At 36.9% G+C, this 14,953-nt stretch overlaps 1 protein-coding gene across 1 annotated transcript in view; it reads right to left on the bottom strand.

The window, feature by feature from the left end:
• LOC306856646 (rho guanine nucleotide exchange factor 10-like protein) overlaps positions 1-14,953 on the bottom strand; it is a 123,837-nt gene that overhangs the window by 45,644 nt on the left and 63,240 nt on the right. The window contains exon 18 of the mRNA XM_079396004.1: positions 14,104-14,204. Coding sequence (XP_079252130.1) covers positions 14,104-14,204 — 101 coding nt within the window. The remainder of the gene's footprint in view (positions 1-14,103; positions 14,205-14,953) is intronic.

Here is a 14,953-nt window from a genome sequence, read left to right as displayed (position 1 = left end):
GCGCTCGCTGCTGCTGCGAGACACTAAACACCGTCGAGCCACTCTCAGTCGCGGAAGCACGGTCTCCTGTTGTTTCCACCAGCGCGCCAATATTTTTTCATCATGGATGTCTAAAATATAAAAATAAGAAGAGACCTAAAACAGGCCCGAGGCCCAGTCCGCGTCTGAATTCTGACGTGAAAATTGGCCCGAAGCCCGGCCCTAGAGGCGTAAAAAAGTCGGGGCCCATCGGGCCCGGGCCGAAATGCAGGGCTCTAGCGGGAGACTTAACGGCCAATTAGTTTGAGTTTAGTCTCACTGTTTCTCAAGGGTTTCAGGAGGATTTCTTTCAGATTTCAAAATGGTCAGAGTGTGACATCTCTGTATATCAGCGCTTTGCGGTCGACACACTCTTAAGAGGCATTAACGCTTTGATTTTTGCTTCCGTTCTCCCTCCACTTATGATGGAGCCAACTCTCTAAAATCAATGCAATCAATGGCATACTTCAAAAGGTCGTACTTCTAACGCCTCTACTTCTACAAAACTTCTCAGACTGGGACTTCTTTGCCTGTAAGTACAGTAAGACTATGGATAAAACCACACAAATTAATAATTGCACACACCTTGCAATAATCCCCTTTCAATACTTTTAAGTCCAGAAATGGGAATTCTTAATCTAATCTTTTTTTATACAAAGTTTATCCGACTGCTACGGCAAATCTATGCATTATTTATAAAAGTATTAAAAGGTAATTACATTTTTTGAAGGACAAAGGTAAAGCAGAAGTTGACATAATTTCTAAGGGAATATTTCTGCATATCTGTGAAAACATTAGACTGATAACGATGATGTTCAGAAATATCTTAAATAGCATTTGAAACAGTCTTATTGTGATTTTTCATTCATATATTTGTGTTTTGTATGTTTAGTGTATCTCAAACACCAAATGTTGCAGACACAAACAACACTTCTGACTCGGCTACGTTTTGTGAGCTAATGGTCACGAAGAAACTGAAAATAAAGATTAGGTGAACTAGTTTTTGGATTCTGCTAACATGTGGCCTCCTGTGAGTAGGATGCTAAAAATTGCAATTACCATTTGTTCTGAAAGATTGTTTCTACATACAAGCCTGTTCTCATTTATAATTAAAATGTTAAGTTAAAGCTTAATAAATCACACATACTGTGAGGAAAAGCATTATATACAAACACAGTGTCAACAAGGTTTGTCACATAACATTTTTAAATGCAGACAGTACCCTAGACAGACTTAAACAAGTCTGGCCTTAGAGGACAACATGTTCTCATTGTTCACATTTATTTCTCCTTCAATTAATTGCACAGACTACCAGGTCAAGGTTTGACTGGGTACCTTTAGCAGTTCGTCCCATTGGAGCATGCAATAACTGCACAAGGCTTTTTATCATTCTTTTGAAATATCAAGTAAATCATCAGCCAAAGAGCACACTATGATTTTTTGCATGAAAGTAAACGCTATCCAGGTTGGCATCTTTCCCTGCACCTTATAAATAAAACCCTGACCCTCTAGACCAATGATGGGCAAACTTGGCCCTTCCAGGCCACTTTCCTGCAGATATTTGGTCCAACCCTGATAAAACTCACCGGCCTGTAGCCTTCTAGTTGTCTTGAAGACAATGATTATCTGGTTCAGCTGTGTTTGATTAGGGTTGGAGCTAAACTATGAAGGAAAATGGCCTGGAAGGGCCGAGTTTGCCCACCCCTGCTCTAGACAAGGGGTGCCCAGCCCTGTTTCTGGCGATCGACTGTCCTGCAAAGTATAGCTCCAACTCTAATCAAACACACCTGAAGCAACTAATTAAGATACTCAGGATCGTGTGAAAATTAAAGGCAGGTGTGTTTGATTATAGTAGGAGCTAAACTTTGCAGGACAGTCGATCGCCAGGAACAGGGTTGGGCACCCCAGCTCTAGACTATCAGAAATATATAATAAAAATATAATGTCTTTAGTCATTTAGAAGCAGAGCCTTGATAGATATTACCTGTTTTTCTTTCGATGCGGCTGTTTATATTTTCACAGCACAGTGAAGCATGAAAGCGAATTTTACTAACTTACAAAAGCGTCTACCCTTCCACCCACCACGTCTCCTTTCCATTCGCAATCAGGACAGAATTCTTTAGATTTTCTCATTAAATAAAACAGTTGTGCTATGATCTCATCACAAGTTGTCCTTTTGGAGAGATGATCGAGGAGCGTAGTTCACTTCTAAATCACTGTAATTGAATTCTAGCTGTCAGTCAGCCCTACTTAGGGGTCATTGGGTTTGCGGTTTACCTCCCTCGCACTGCAACACTTAAGCTAGCTATTAAATTAGCTAATAGTTCAACACAAAATGTGATCTTTGCTGATTTATTTGTCAGAAAAGGTCAATATCCCAGTTTCCAACACACCAACACTTTTCAGACATACCCAAGATTGTCCAAACATACATGCTCAAACTCTCAGTAGAGAAGAGTAAATGCTAGCTTTCACTGGTTTACTAGGAGCATGGTACGACTGAAATGCAGGCCTTTTAAATATATTAATAATGCACAATAATCGATGTTTCGCTCTCAATAAATGCTGCGTTGGCAAGTGAGATGAGGCATTAGAGTTGTTGAGGCCTGTCTTGCGCCCCTGCATAGCAAGGGCTAGCACTGCTAATGACTCAGGCGTAATGCATTCTGTTGGCGTAAGCTCCCAATACCCCGGCTAACACAATGCGAAGAACAAGCCAAAACTCAGCAGCCAAACACAGTCTCTGCTCACTCCCTCATTAACAATGCAGCAACCATCGTTCTATTCATGTTGTGTCGTAAAACTCAAGCCGCTTAGCAAAGGATAAGCAAACAAGTGTGCACCTCATCAGGGAGGCCTGGATTTAACCAGGGGTTGCTCATTGATAGCCGCTGTCAGAGCGTGAGAGATAGAGAGACAATGGAAAAGCAGAAAGCGAGAATGAAGGTGAGAGAATGATGGACAGGAGAGACGATTTAGGCTCGAGGCTAACAGGTATCTCCACCAGACAGACACTGGATGAGAAACTGGGATAAAATAAAAGTTAAATGTATTTGGAATACATCTGCATATAGGCAAAAAGCATGCTCACACACAAAGCTGTCAGATAAAAGTATGCGAATGATAAGAAATGGGGCTGTCAAATTATTTCTGTATTGTTTTGGTATTAAACAAATGTTCTGGCTTCAACTGAAGTGAAGCTCACTTGGCAGCATTAGTTGTGTAATGTCAAGTACCACAGAAAATCATTTAGCTTCTTCTATTTGTTTTTGTTAAGTATAGAGCATTTAGAGCATTGATCTCAAACTCAATTCCTGGAGGGCCTCAGCTCTGCACAGTTGAGCTCCAACCCTAATCAAACACACCTGATCCAGCTAATCAAGCTCTTCAGGATCACTAGAAACGTCCAAGCAGGTGTGATTTAGAGCTGGTTAGAGCTAAACTGTCCAGAGCTGTGGCCGTCCAGGAATTGAGTTTGAGACCAATGATTTAGAGTAAGGCTTTTACAGTGGATTACATTGTCTGGAAGGTTTAAAGGATGAAAAATGAAGTTTACATTTTTTAAAGCACTTACATTTAATATAATTATTTTCTATAAAAGGAAAGTATGTTATCTGAGCTGTGCAGTTGTTTAAAAGCAGGGGTTTTCAAACTGGGGTTGTAACAAGACAGTTGTAGAAAGTTGTAGAAACCAGACCATTAATTGTGGTTTTAAACTACTCATAATGGTCAGAACATGACAAACAATTCACATTTTCTTTATACTTTTCAAGTCATTCTTCATTAACAAAATGAATATCGTAATAGAACATTAATTTCTTAGTTTAAGCATGTTCTAAGTCATATTGTTTCAAATCATATCTTCAGCACAGTTTGCAGTGCAGGCTACAATATTAATAATATATGAACAATTTTTTGTCTCTTAAAAATGCACATTCAACAGTAGCTTCAGTTGACAGTTGGAGTAGCTCGAGATAGGATGCAGATGTAAATTTTTGTTTATTATCAAAAATAGTAACATCTAGTGCTTGGCGGTATGGCCAAAAATTTATATCACGGTATTTTTCAAAATTATACCAGTTTCACAGTAAATTACTTTTTTTTTTTTTTTTTTTTTTTAATGCATGACTGGATGTTAACCACATTTTCTACTGACTGAGAGAGGAAATAGCCTACTGCAGTAGATTGCCATAGAACAATTCCACATTAATAATGACTAAACACGACCCATTAATACATGTTAACCAGGAGTCACTCTCATTTATAATCGCAACATTGTCTGATAAAATCAACATACATCTACAATCAAGAGCGGCTATACAGTGAATTTGGCTATATTACTTTTTGTCTCATGCAGGGCACTGCTGCATCCGAGTAACAAACTAAAAAAAATAAAAATACATGATATTAACAGACAAACTATAACAGGTGCTTGGAAACGCTGTTTTGTATTCATTTATTGACAAATCTGCTGCGGTAGGGCACACTGAATGCGATGCTTCTCTGCTGCTCACTGCACAGAACAGACGCCGAGAGAGTCGGGCGCCGGGAGAGTCAGACTCCAACTGAACCAAAAAAGTCGCTAGGTTTGTCAGTATGTATATTATATGGAAAAAAAGCCACTAAAAGGGTCTGAAAGTTGCTAAATATAGTGCTAAAGTCACATTTGTGTGTGTGAGACATAGGAGCTGATGGCAGGGGGCGGTGGATATTTGTGGCGGTCAGTGTGGATGAGTTAGTTCTACAGCTTCAGTTTCTAAACTTTTACGCTCAGTAACACATACAGCTGTTCCCTCACCACAGTACAACAGTGAAAAGAAACCCCTTCTCAAACAGTGTCATGTTCCAAACATTGTTTAAATGACATACACCGGTATTGCGGTATTTTAAAATAAGAAAATCATATCATAAGAAAAATACACACTGGTATTCGGTATGAACCGGTATACCACCCAGCACTAGTAACATCTGTAAACATTGTAACAACCTCAGTTTTATATGGTGAATTGTAATCAATTAACTGTTTTATTTATAGGTTGTATTACAATTAACCACTGGTCTTCCACAGTAGCATATATTTAGATCATGATAACCACAGTTAAAACCACAAATATAGCACCTCAATTCCATGGTAACAGTACTGTTGGTAATTCCAACAGTAGTCTAAATACATTATTATAAATCCACAAACGCTATAGCTTAATCTCGAAAAAACATGAATTTTATTCCATTACTCCTTTAATATATTTAACTCATGTCTACATTAATAATAGGGCAGGGTATCGATTCAGATGTCCCAATTCGATTTCAATTTGCAAGCTCTCGATTCGATTCGATTCTTGATTCGATCCTCGTTTTTTGCTATTGATATTTCTTAAAAAAAAATGAACAGTAAACATCAGTTTACAAATGGTGAATTAATAAAAAGAAATTAAGAGCCACAGGCTTGTATTTTAAAGCTATTCTTTGTTTTCTTTTCTTTTTGCTTTCTTTTTTGTATAGGGTCCTTTTTTAAACAATAATAGCGCCCTATAAAAAACTGTTCTTAATTTTTCTGGTAATAAGATGAAGGCATAAAACATTAATTTAATTTATCCTAATCAACTGAAAATTAAACCTTTTTATTTTTTTGCAAACATAGCGCTGCAACAACAGATGATTACTGTAAAATTAAAAAGAAGTAGTAGTAGCATTGTTGTTATTGAGTCTTAAGCCTGCTAAATAGTCATTTATGTTTCTGACAGTTTCTTCATGTTAAACCAAACTTTTATTTGGACAGGTTTCCATGAAGAACTTGCAGCTGCTGTGTATGTGATATCATATCATATCACTGATATGACGGTTGTTTTCTCAGATTAAATGGTAAAATGCTAATGAAGTGACTCTCAGAGCAGCTGGAGATTATATTTTTGTGTTCATATCATCATATAGTGAGACTGCAGAGGCTGAAACCATTGCAAACGTTGTCCGTGCTTTAGTAAGTGTGTAGTAAACAAAACAAAACAGTGCATCGCGCCATGCACCATTCATTCATTATCTGTGGAAATCATGGCACCTTTACGTGTGATGTCAAATGCTTCCACAGATTTGTAATATTGAGCATTGCAAATCGCGCATATTGCTTTGTTCTTGGTTCTTGTCAACAGTATCTCTGCCAAGATAAGCACAGAATGAATTACAGGCTTTCTGTTGTAACATCGCACAAGGTAAATAAGAGGGTGACATCTAATGGAGACGACTAATGATAAGATTCACATTAATCAGATCTTAAATAGTTGCTGAAATAAATACCAGAAAAGATCAATTCATGGCTTATGATAATCGATATCAAATCAACATCATTTAAAAAAAACATCATTTTTTTTGCCCAGCCCTAATTAATAATATAATACAATTTCACACAAATATCCCACATTTCTGCCTCAATACCATGGTGCAGTTGGTGTTACTACAGTAAACCCATGGTAAATGATGGCAATTTGTAGAAAATTTCCACTTTTGGCGCATAAACAATTTATCAAACATTTATTGACCTCTTGCTATCATTCGTTATAGCAAGCAAAATTCAATCACGATTATTATCATTAGCATTTTATCGCCCAGCCCTATCATCTTTTTATATTCTGCATGTACAAAAAGAAGCCTGAATTATTTTCTGCAGTAATTGATATTTTCACAAATGCATACCTCAGTGCATACTTGTCCATATTCCAAAACATTCCTTCAGTAAATAGTTTTGCATGGCATCCCTTTGTACTTTGCTCCACAATTAAAAAATATATTGTGTTATACTTAGGTTCACATGACCACCTAATTGCAGCACCCAAACTATTAGTGCTCTTGTATTGCTTTTTCCTTAAACATCCAAATTGGTCTTCAGTACCATCTGAATGCATAATTGAAATCATTCATCAGAACAGGCCAGAAAACCACCACACAGTGAGGGTATGAATAGCTGAACCGCAGCCTTGCTGGGTAATACACAGATGCTTCCATCAGGGGTTTGCAGCCTTGACTCTTTGAGAAAGGTGCACAAGCCGTGAAAGCACAAGCAGGCACATCTATTTGTGTGCATCCACCATTTTTAATTAACAGCTATGTACTCCAATATAATACACTGAACTTCATCGAACTTGTTTGTCATTTACAACAGTAGCTAATAACCACTCGTGGACCAAACAGTTTTTCCAGAAGGAGCTTAGCAAATATACAGAAGCATCACATAATAGGGATTTACTTTTAATTATGCTTCAGCATCATCGACTGACAGCGGTGGGCTTTAAATCTACTGTGATGATTAATTACAAAGAAGACCAATCTATAAGTACTTTGAAAAAACAGCAAAGATATAGTCGAATCAAAAGAGTTCACAGGATATCTGCCTGACACTTCAGGGATCAGTGCTGAGCTGCACAATTGCTTATTGAATTCCTATTAATATTTATAAATCATAAAAAAATACACTCTTATTTTTCATTTTGTGAATGCATAACAGTATAGCTTAGTTAATACCATTACACATTCACATTAGAAGAAAAGGTCATAGTGTCCTGTACATGCTGTATGATTTCTAAATATTAATGTGAATTACATATAAAGCATGTTTGTCAGTGTATAACTCCATGGCTTAGCTGCTAACGATAGAATAGAATAGAATAGAATAGAATAGAATAGAATAGAATAGAATAGAATCAAACTCATACTACACAAAGAGACAAAAAGTCACAATCTTTAGTCAGTCATTTGGAAGCATAAGACTCAGTGAAGGGTATAGTTACTTTAAAAGATCCTTTGTGTGTAGTAACAGCATTAGAAAACACTGGCTTTCATCATTTCCTTTCACTTTAGCATTAGCATTTTCTTAGGAAGCATCAATGGGTTTTAAAAAGTGCTTTGATGAAGGAAAGCTCACTAACTCGGTCGCAGGGAAATGTTGGGAAAAAAAATAAGGAAATCACAGTTGCTATGACATCCATAGATGTTATTTCTGCTTGCTAGGTTATTCCTGCTAAGCTGTACAATGCATAAACAGATAGGTTAAGGCCACTAGCGCTTCACAGAATTGTTCTAAAAGGTCTCTTTTCTCTCATTATATGGCCGTGCCAGACAGACCACAGCAGTGATCACTGATCAGGAGCGAGAGGAGATGGAGTGTGTGTCACTCAGGTGGAGTGGGGAGAACTACCACTGCCTTTCCTTCAAACTGACAAACAGTGTTTATCATCAACCTGATCCATCTCAACAACAGGTTTACAAATGGTCTTCTTCCCTGCGATTAATGTACAATGTTTTACTATCAGTCACATCCTTGTGTTCTTTGTTTACCACAAAGAACACTGAGTAGATGAACACAAACAGAATTTGCCTTAGAATTTGAGATCTCACATCTTGCAACTCTCCAGCTTTTCATTTCTAAGCTTTCTGTCAGCTCTAACCAATCTGCCTTCTTTTGCATGTGTGCATATATATTTATGCATGTGTGCCAGGGGCATTTCCTCCGAGGAAGAAAGGGAAGGCAGTGCCTCCTCAAAATATAGGATGAAACAAAAAATGTGTAATACAAAAATAAAACAATGGCAATATTACAAAATATAACGCAGTGTATATATTATTAAAAAGTGTATAAATCACTTGTTTTTTCTAAAGAAACATAGTCCTACAGTGACACCAGCAGGTAAAGTTACAGCAGGAGTCTCTCGCCCCTGAGACAGGCTTGTGAGCCCAATGCCGTTTCAGTTTTGCTTGTATGCTGTGTATAATGAATGCCACTATAGCCTATTTTGTGTTTTATTTTATAGTTTAATATATAATTTTATAACTACTTATTTTTAATTCTTCTGTTCTGAATAATGTTAAATTGAAAATATTTGTTGTAGAGTGAGGGGAACTAAATAGGCTATAATGTTTATATTTACCAGTATTCTTTTAGGCCAGGTTGCGTTTCTCCGTGTCGTAAACTCTAGGGTGAGGCTTCTAAACCGAGGTGTTTTTAGGGGCGTGATATTCAACTGACATGTGATCATTCGTACAATGAGATTGGCAGCATACGAATGTTTCATGAATCACGTGTGAACTCTGTAAATTGATTTGTGCGCACGGATCGCATTCGTTTCTACGTTAGATTGATAAATGAGGCCCATTGGGTTTAAACAGACCCCCTAAAGCAAGCGGTGGGTTTGGTTGGGTGTGGGGGGGATTGGGGGGGGTTGGGCAATTGAATGAATGGGGGAAAGTCACATGAGAGGAGGCAATGCCTCCATTGCGATATGACTGGTTATGTTTGGCTATGATTGGTTCATGTGATAAATCCCACCTCGTATTCGTGCGCATTGGCAAATCAGTCTGAATAAACAATATAATGGTGTTAATAGGAAGACTCATTTTAAAAAGTAAGTAAACAACTCACACACTGTTGTGTGAGACAACAATTGTGGTTGTAGACAACAAGAACAAACGATCAGGAGAACGAAGTAGCATCAACTCGTAACAACGTAAATCCATTTATTAACGTTAAACTCAGACAAAGACAAGGGCAGAACTGAGGACTTATAAAGAAAATGGAACAAAGGAGTTAACTAGATGATTAATGCAAAACAGGTGAAAGGAATGAACGATGATGAACTTAACTAGAACAGGAAAACCCAAATAAGGACAAACAGGAACTGAACAGAAATCAACGCGTGACACACACTTACAGATAACCACTTTATGATGTCAAAATAAGATTTGCAAGATTACAATAGCGTGAAAACATGATCTGTGGGAGTTTTTAGTGAATAAGTAAATTTATTAAGTAAATCTCCATCTGTGACCAATATTTACAGAGCTCTGATGACTGATAATCCAAAAAATGCAAAAATAGTTAAAAGTTAACTATTAAAAGGAATAGCTGAACATAAGTTCACAAATAAATATTATTTAAATTGAACAAAATGTAACAAATGTAAAATGCTTAAAAACAATGTGAGTAAAAAAAAAAAAGGGGGGGGGGGGGTGTAGGCCTATGTTTGAATAAATTTACTTACATAAATTTGCTACAAGCCTAGTACTGAGGAAGCTATTTTGAAACTAGTTTGCCAAGCTATAAACTAGTCACAATTTAGTAGTTAGCTAGACTACAAGCAGAAAAAAAGGAAAATGAACTGCATTGAATCTACAAACCAGTGTATATTATTTCTATAGATTTGAATGTCTTTAGATAGATAGACAGACAGACAGATAATATATTCTAAACACATTTTTTTCCAAATGTAGGTAAAGAATACATATGCTGCCTATTAAATGCAGCAATGCACATCAGCGTTTATTAGCATTTACTAAATATTCTGCTTTAAAAAAAAAAAAAAAAACAAACAAAATAAACACCTAAAATGCCACATAGGAACGTAAATCTATGGATCAATTTTGAATCAGTTTGTTTACATGAACTGTCATATTAGTACCGATTCACTAGAACTGGCCATTTCTGATAGGAACCCTTGAAGCCTGCATGTCAAAAATATTAATTAAATTGGCACATGTGAACATGCAACAAGGGAGCATTTGGAAAAAGAATTGGGTCTTTTCTTTGCACCACATGTTGTTGTGGTGGCAATCTGAACCACATCTTCATAATTAATGGAACCCTCAGGACACACTCATCCACAGTCATGCTAAAGCTCTCGATCTCACGCCCCATGAGTTCCCAGCATGTTGCCACAATATCACAAACACTGTTTTCTGACAGCCTGTTTTATGCAGATACAAGCATATGTTACCCATCGTGGAAACCTGTTAATGGCCCTCATAAGTGACAAAACAGCTTCTGTGCATGTTATATCAAACAAAAGTTACACCTCAAAGCAGGGCGTATATCAGAAAACAGGTGGGGTGGAGAACCGCAGGATCTGTAAATAAGGATCAATCCAGTATGTGTCAAAGTGGACCTGAAGGATGGAGGAATATAGGGATTGATAACACAAGGAAGTGGCTTGTGTTGTAATGCACTTCCAGAGGTGCAGAGTCTCAAATGACTCCATTCAAAAGGTTTTTTCCTGCCTATATCAGACTCACATGTCCTAAAAAGACAACAACAGGCCCCCCATGAAATTGCACCAGCATTTCTGTTATTGTAATTTCATTTGGCTAAATGAGTAGGTAACGTGTGGGCGCAACGATATTAGCAGGTTGAATAATGACGTCCTGTCTTAGAAAGAGAGAAAAAAAAAGGCGGGGAGTGAGAAAGATTCTCATGAATGTATGATATTCTCTAGTTGTTATCTAGTTGTTTTTTTGTTTTTTGTGAAAGATGTTACCACTTACGCTGCCAACATCCACTTAATGTCAACCGAGATTGCTATTTGACTATTGCCATGACGAAGAGTTTTATTAATCAAATTATGACTTATTCAAGTATAATCAATGTGAATATAGCCATTTATATAACAAATTATTTTTCTATTATAATCCTGTTATAATCGTGTATTTGCCTGCGTGTATAGAAGTCTGTATGAGAATGAGGCATACATATGGTCCTGTTTTCACATTAGACAAAATATATGATGAGGCCTCTTTGGTCACAGAACAGAAAATTAAGGCCTTCTGTCTGCTTCTGGGTGGCAGGCTGGAAAGACAGCAAAGAAAGGTAAAACGGCTATGTATGAAATGTATTGAAAACGCCAAGAGAACAACTGCATAAAAGAGTGTACGGACACAAATTTGAGAGATTATTCCCTGCAGGGTCTCTCAGCCTTACTGTCTGATGATCTCTTCTGGCATCAAAACCCCAAGACCTTGAGAATGATTCCTTACAGCACTGGCAGAAGCCACCACACCGTAAAAGTCTTTTCAACAACAGCTCACAAATAATCATATCGGCAGCATATGTAAGACCATAAAAAAAAAAAAAAAAACAAGGCAAAGCTTGGAAAATTGTACTTTGCACTTCAGAATGATTACAAATCTTATATAAGAGGCAAAACCAGGTTTCAATACTCTTACAGCTATTAGCTCCTAGATGTACTACAGTTCACCCTATTTCTGCTAATTTCTCTGTGTGCCCATCAAGTAGGATGGAGCAATCTTTGCCCCTTGAAGTAAAACTGCTACTTTGTTTTAGTTCAACTTTAGCTGGTGTTGAAAAAGATGCAAAAACAAGGCCCTGAGAAGCTCCATCAGTCAGTAGTAGTTTTTGATGGTCTGCAGACTGACAGAGAGACTGATTTCATGCATGGCATCAATGAAATAATCCAAGCTGCTAGATTTGAGTTTCAATTCAAGCCCAAAAACTACATTTAAAGAGCTTTATCACAACTTACAACAATCTAGATGCCTTAATGTGGCAATTTCAATGAAGCACCTTTATTACATCGATAGCTTAAGGCCCTAAAACAATATTTAATGCATGAATGTCCAGCTGTTTGGAAATCTTACATGGAATTATTTTCACAATCATGTAAGGAATAATTTTGTGTCGTGGCCACATCAACATTTCGGGTGTCCATTATTTTTCTAATAATTCAACGGTCCGCAGTCAATTATTCCGCTTATACTACGGTTGCCACACCTCAACACATTGATCAGATATGTGTGTATATACTGTATATATATATATATTTTTTTTTTTTGGGCTAAACATGGAAATGATCTGTCTGATTTTTGTATTTGGCCAGTGTCTTGTTGGTTTTGGTTGTATTGCTGTTGTAAGACCTTTCGAAATAACTGAAATCATTTGGCGAAGTGATACGGAACTGTAATGTGGTCGAGAGCTGCCTGGAACTACGTTCGCTGTGCATTTCCCTGAAAATAATTGCACACCTTAGAACGTTCGTCAGCCAATCAGATTCAAGTGAGTTTGTTTTGAGTTTGTATTGTGCATTTTCCAGCAACCACACCGCTAGTTTCAATTTCACTTTAAATATTTAGGCTGGGCGTTTATAATATATGTTTATAGTGAATGCCACTATAATTTGTGTTTTCGTTCTTTTTTCTATTCTGAACACTGCTAAATTTACAGGATTGTTTGTGGAGTGTAGGGAATATAAATACATGTTTCTAATGTTTGTAAACGTTTCATGTATTTTACATTATTTCTGAATGAAATGATAAAATGTGTCTTATACATTAATTGATTTGTACACCGATGCAACTTATCTGTGTGTCATAAAGTGCTCATAAAAATAGAGATGGTACAAGAATAGAACTGCCATGTAGGTACAAGTATACATAGTACAGTAGTAAGTGAGTGTCAATTTAGAAAAAAAATTTAAGTAAATCAAAGCTTCATATTATGCGGCCCCTCACTTAATGTGGAAAACTTGATGTGGCCCTCGAGTCAAAAAGTTTGCCCACCCCTGTTCTAGAGTCATAAAAAAATGCCAGTACTCTGATGCAGAGAGGCAATTTCTATTAGCTTGTTATAGATGGAATGTGAGTTACAGTTTATAATGCATTGCCTGAATATCGCCTTGCCCTAAGGTTAAAACATATTAAAACAATTTTACACATTGAAAAGTCCTGTATAAAACTTGGCTGCACTCTGATTTATCACTGATGTGACAAACACAAAGGAAGCCAACAAGTCACAACCTTGTAAATGCCGAAATGAGATAACCAAGCTATAAGAGCGTGAAATTTTATTTTATCATCTGTTATTTTACTGCATGCAGCAAACATTTTCTGGCCTTTTTTATATGAACTCTGAATAAACACAAAACACCCATCTGGTTCTGGATTTTTTTTTTTTATTGATAATAATAATAATAATAATAATATGTAAATAAATAACTAAATAAAATTATTGTTATTATTATTATTATTATTACGTTGTATTATCATTAACGTTTTCTGGCATTTGTCTCAGGAGGAATTCTGAATAAAAAATTCTAAAATAATCTTTCAAAATGTTTTCAATAATAATGATACTAATACTACTAGTATTACTACTAATAATAATAATAACAACAAGACCAACAACAACAACAATTATAATAATAATAAACACATTTCTTTTTTTTCTTTTTTTTTTAGATCTTAAAAATCATAATCAATATTTTGGATCAACAGACCTCTAGTCGTGAGTTAGCGGAGGATAAAATTTAAACTTACTCAGTGCTATCTTTGCTAAGTGTAACCGGTTGACCCAGGAGATCTTGCTGACGGGGCTTGGAGTGTTGAAGACCACCGTGAAGCTCACAGGACGACCAGACCTACAGGACATGAGAAAAACATTGGACAGGTGGTGAGACATACTGATCTAACCAACACGGGAGTGTTGCCATGGCCCTTTGAATTAGATAATGTTGTACAATTTTCATAAAAAAAACACGACAACATGGTGGTCCCTTAATTATCAGTATTAATAATACAGTGAAATAGATTTGCTGCAGTGCACCAAGGAGCCCTGGGGAGAGCAGCTGCCACTCTCCCAATACAGTTTGATCTCAAGCTGAGTCTGGATCTGTGTGCTGAGTCTTATTTTTCATGAAGTCTATGCTTATAGGAGGGGAAAAGCAGACAGCATAGATGAAAACGGCTTGGAGATACATAACATATTTCGCCCCTTAATTTAATCAAAGAGACATATGAAGGTCAAGGAGACTGTAAGCTCTATAGATGTGGTGATGTGAGGTTATGTGGAGAAGAAGGGAGAGGGTCAGGTGGGGTGAGCATGCTGAGTTAATCTGCATTCTAAGCCAAGATGTTTAGCCAGGTTAATGGACCAGAACTTTTCAGCAATGCCTTCTACAAGGGGGGAATGAGCGAGCATGACTTAGCACCGTCTGCTTCTGGAGGAATCAGGTTTTCAATATTAGTTATTGAACGAGATTGGCCACAAGAAAACCACCTGGATTTGACTTTGAAGAATGAGTTTGAAATTGAAAATGGGATTCAGTTTCTGGATTCGATCATTCTAAACTCTATTATCTAAACCTCGGATGTATCCAGAGTAGGCAAG

This window comes from Barbus barbus, assembly GCF_936440315.1.
Source record: "Barbus barbus genome assembly, chromosome: 37".
Lineage (NCBI taxonomy): Eukaryota > Metazoa > Chordata > Actinopteri > Cypriniformes > Cyprinidae > Barbus > Barbus barbus.
Note: the sequence above shows the minus strand (reverse complement) of the source record. Positions and strands in the feature narration are given on the sequence as shown.